Here is a 3266-nt window from a genome sequence, read left to right as displayed (position 1 = left end):
GAGAGCACCGGGAGCTGTGCTCTGCCTGTGACCTTCAGCACGGAAACAAATTCCCATCGGACCGGACCCACTGTTGCAGGGTTTCCCCACCTGCTGCCGCTGTGCCCTGAACCCTGGACCGAGTGGTGGGCTGTCCTCGCAGCCCTGGGCTGAGCACCCTGCCTCCCCGATGGGGTCAGATGCCAGCCACCACAGAGCACAAGTCTGTGAGGTTTGTGAATCAGAGATGCTGGAGTAGGGGCAGGGACAGCTTGGGGGTCGAGTGCCGTCCATGCCCCATCAGGTGCGGAACTCACCTGGTGCGCACCAGGGGGCAGCCCAGCGCCAGCCCGGCAGGCAGGCTCCTCAACGTGCACTGGAGCTACTGGCCTCCTCTATGCGGTCCTTCAGTGCATCTTTGCCCAGTTTTGCTTCTTCAGGGTGTTCTCAGGCAGCCAGCTCTGGGAGAGCTTAGGAAAGCTTCCCAGAAAGGACCAAGTACATGGGTGAGCATTGCTGACAGGAAGCAGGGAGGCACTGCCCAGGCCGGGGTGAGCCCTGCAGACGCGGGGCACAGTGTGGAGAAATTCAGCACAGCTGTTGAAGAGTGGAAGGCAAGCCAGCTGAGACGGGACGGCTATGGGGCTGCTCGGCTCTCTACTGGGGACAACCGAGAACCTGGGAGAGGAGGTCTAGCCCAAGAGTTATAATTGCAGATGGTTTTCAGAATGATCTTCCTGGAAGTCTCTGGACAAACTAGGGCCCAGTAATCAGTCAGGAGGTGGCTGCAAAAGGCCAAGCAAGAGTTGTAGCTGTGGACATGGAGACCAGGCCTGGAGAGGGGGAAGGGGGGGAAAGGAAGAGGGAGGAGAAGGGGAAAATGGAAAGGGAGAGGGGTTGGGAGAGGGGGAGGGAGGGGAAGAGGGAGAGGAAGGAGGAGGGAGAGGGAAGGGGAGGAGATAGAGGAGGAGGGCAGCATCCAAGGCTTCGGTCTGGGGAGGGAACTGGCAGAGCTCTGTGAGGGGCTCATTCTCGTGAGGAGGACCGGTGAGCAGGGAGGATCCCTAGAAACCCTAGAGCAAGCTGTGGGCTCTGGGGCAGATTTAGAAGCTTCCTGATGATCTGAGCTTCCGGAACGGATGAGGTTGGCCGTGGCAGGTGTGCAAGGAACAGGACACGATCAAACATGTAACTCTGAGAGGGTAGTAATCTGTGGAGGCGTTCACAGGGAAAGGCAGAGCTGGAGAAAGCAGGAGAGACAAGGCAAAGCCTTGAGGGAGCTGTAGGGGTGTGGACACCTGCCGGATAGAGGGTAGCCTCAGTGAAGGTTTGCCCCCCACAAAGCCCTGGGACAGTGGGCTGTGAGATCACCAGTGGTCCCAGCAGACGCAAGGTGACCACGCCGTTCCCTAGGCAAGAGGCACATTGGAGTCGTCACCCTCTTCCAAAGCTGTTTTCTGAATGTTTTCAATAACCCAATTTTCTCCCTATTACCCTCTCTGTTGCTCAGAGACGCTCTGGAGAGAAGTTTTGTTTATAACCCACTGTCGGAGCAAAGCCACAGCAACTGTGCTGGCCGGTACAGAGCACCAGTGGCCGGCCCCTTGGGACCCTGCTGGATTCAGCCTGGTTCATCCCAACACAGCAGAGACAGCCCCACGTTCCTGAGGCTCTGGGCCTGTCCCTACTTTTTGGTTAGGAAGCAATTCCACAGATAAGGCTAATGAAGGATTCCTACAACACTGACTCCCCGGAAACAAAACAGGTGCACCTTAGTTTTCTTGAATTCGTCTGTGGCCTTGCTGAGACTGCGGGTTACAAGAAGACAGGACCCTCAGTGGCCCGAGGGAAGTCACACAGGCTGGTTTCCTTTCTCATCCACACACTCCTTCCTTTCTTAGGAAGGGTCCCTAGCCGCGCAATGGTTAGCGTTAGCAGAGGAGGGAACGGGTGCCAGTGTCTCAGGGCCTTGGGTGTTTTGTTTTCAGTCACAGGGGAAGAAGCAACAAGGTCGCAAAGCACCAGGTGAGAAGGGCGGGGGTGGGGTGGGGGGAAGCGGTTTCCGGGTCTGGCTTTGGGAACTCCTCGGGCGGGCCCCTCCCACGGTGAAGCCTCCTTAGCACGTGTGTCAGTGGGGGCTCGAAGCCCCAGCCCAGGTGCCCTCCTGTGGCAGCTAGGGACCCGTGGGATGCAGGACACCCGACACCCGTCGCATCCCAAGGCTTCTCCAGTTGTACGGGGGAAAAAACCGAGTTGGATGACGTTCTGGATATTGCAACTTAGGGGCGCACGAGAATCTATCAAGTCCCTCCTCCGGGCTCCGCATGCATAGGGGACCGAATTACCGCCGGCTTTCGAGCTTGGGGGCCTGACCCCACGTGCGGGAGCGCAGAGGCGCAGAAGGACGGGGAAGGAGGGCGGGAGAGCGCACAGCGCCTCTGCAGGTACGAGTCTGCCAGGCTCTCCAGTCAACGTCTTCCTGCTGGAGAAAATGCAGGCGGGCTGTGCAAGATATTTTCGGAAAGTAGGACATTTTGGAAGCATTTCGTAACCTCTCAGACGGGGGCGGCGGCGCCTCTCGTGCGCTGGATAAAAAGCGATGCCCCTAGGACCCCTGCGCGCAAGCCGCGCGCGGGCTGGCGGGATGATAGGGGCGCAGTGTGGCGGGGGCGCGGGCGACCTTGGCTGGGCGGCGCGACCTTGAGGCCTGCGTTCGCCTCAGTTGCCCCCTCTGCGCAATGGGAACACACCCTGATCGTCGGGCTGTGTGAATCCGCCCGCGCCGCAACCCCAGCTCCCTACGTCCCCTTGGGCTCTGCCGGCCCCCGGGCCTCCGTCCCTGCGCCAGCGCCGGGCCACCGTGCCAGTCCCCACGCCGCAGCACCGCGACGGAGCCCGCGGGCGGGAACCTGCCTCAGCCGCCTGCGCGCACGCGCGCCACCGGTCCGCCCCTCCGGCGCCGTCTCAGTTCATAGGCCAGCCGCACTATCACTCAGGCCGGCCCGCTGTCATGATTGGTCAGGATCCGGGCGCGCGACCGGCTGTGGGCGGGGCCCGGCTGGCTATATAAGGGGGCAGCGGTGGGGCTCGTGCCGCCTTGCAGACGCCGCCGCCCCGGAGTTCCTCGTGCTGTTCAGCCATGGTCAACCCCACCGTGTTCTTTGACATCGCCGTGGACGGCGAGCCCTTGGGCCGCGTCTCCTTCGAGGTCGGCGGGTGGGCGCGGTGTGTCGTGCGGGCATGGGCCGCTCCGGGGCGGCTGCGGCGGGCGGGGGGCGCGGGGGGCG

General features: G+C 61.8%; 1 protein-coding gene across 1 annotated transcript in view; it reads left to right on the top strand.

Moving 5' to 3' along the window:
• The first annotated feature begins 3063 nt into the window (after window positions 1-3063).
• PPIA (peptidylprolyl isomerase A) overlaps window positions 3064-3266 on the top strand; it is a 2717-nt gene continuing 2514 nt past the window's right edge. Inside the window, exon 1 of the mRNA XM_029930945.1 lies at window positions 3064-3187. Within this exon, the coding sequence (XP_029786805.1) occupies window positions 3119-3187 (69 nt within the window). The 5' untranslated portion in view covers window positions 3064-3118. The remainder of the gene's footprint in view (window positions 3188-3266) is intronic.

Source organism: Suricata suricatta, chromosome 2 (genome assembly GCF_006229205.1).
Source record: "Suricata suricatta isolate VVHF042 chromosome 2, meerkat_22Aug2017_6uvM2_HiC, whole genome shotgun sequence".
NCBI classification, from domain to species: domain Eukaryota; kingdom Metazoa; phylum Chordata; class Mammalia; order Carnivora; family Herpestidae; genus Suricata; species Suricata suricatta.
The sequence above is the reverse complement of the archived record's forward strand: the minus strand, read 5'-3'. Positions and strand labels throughout refer to the sequence as shown.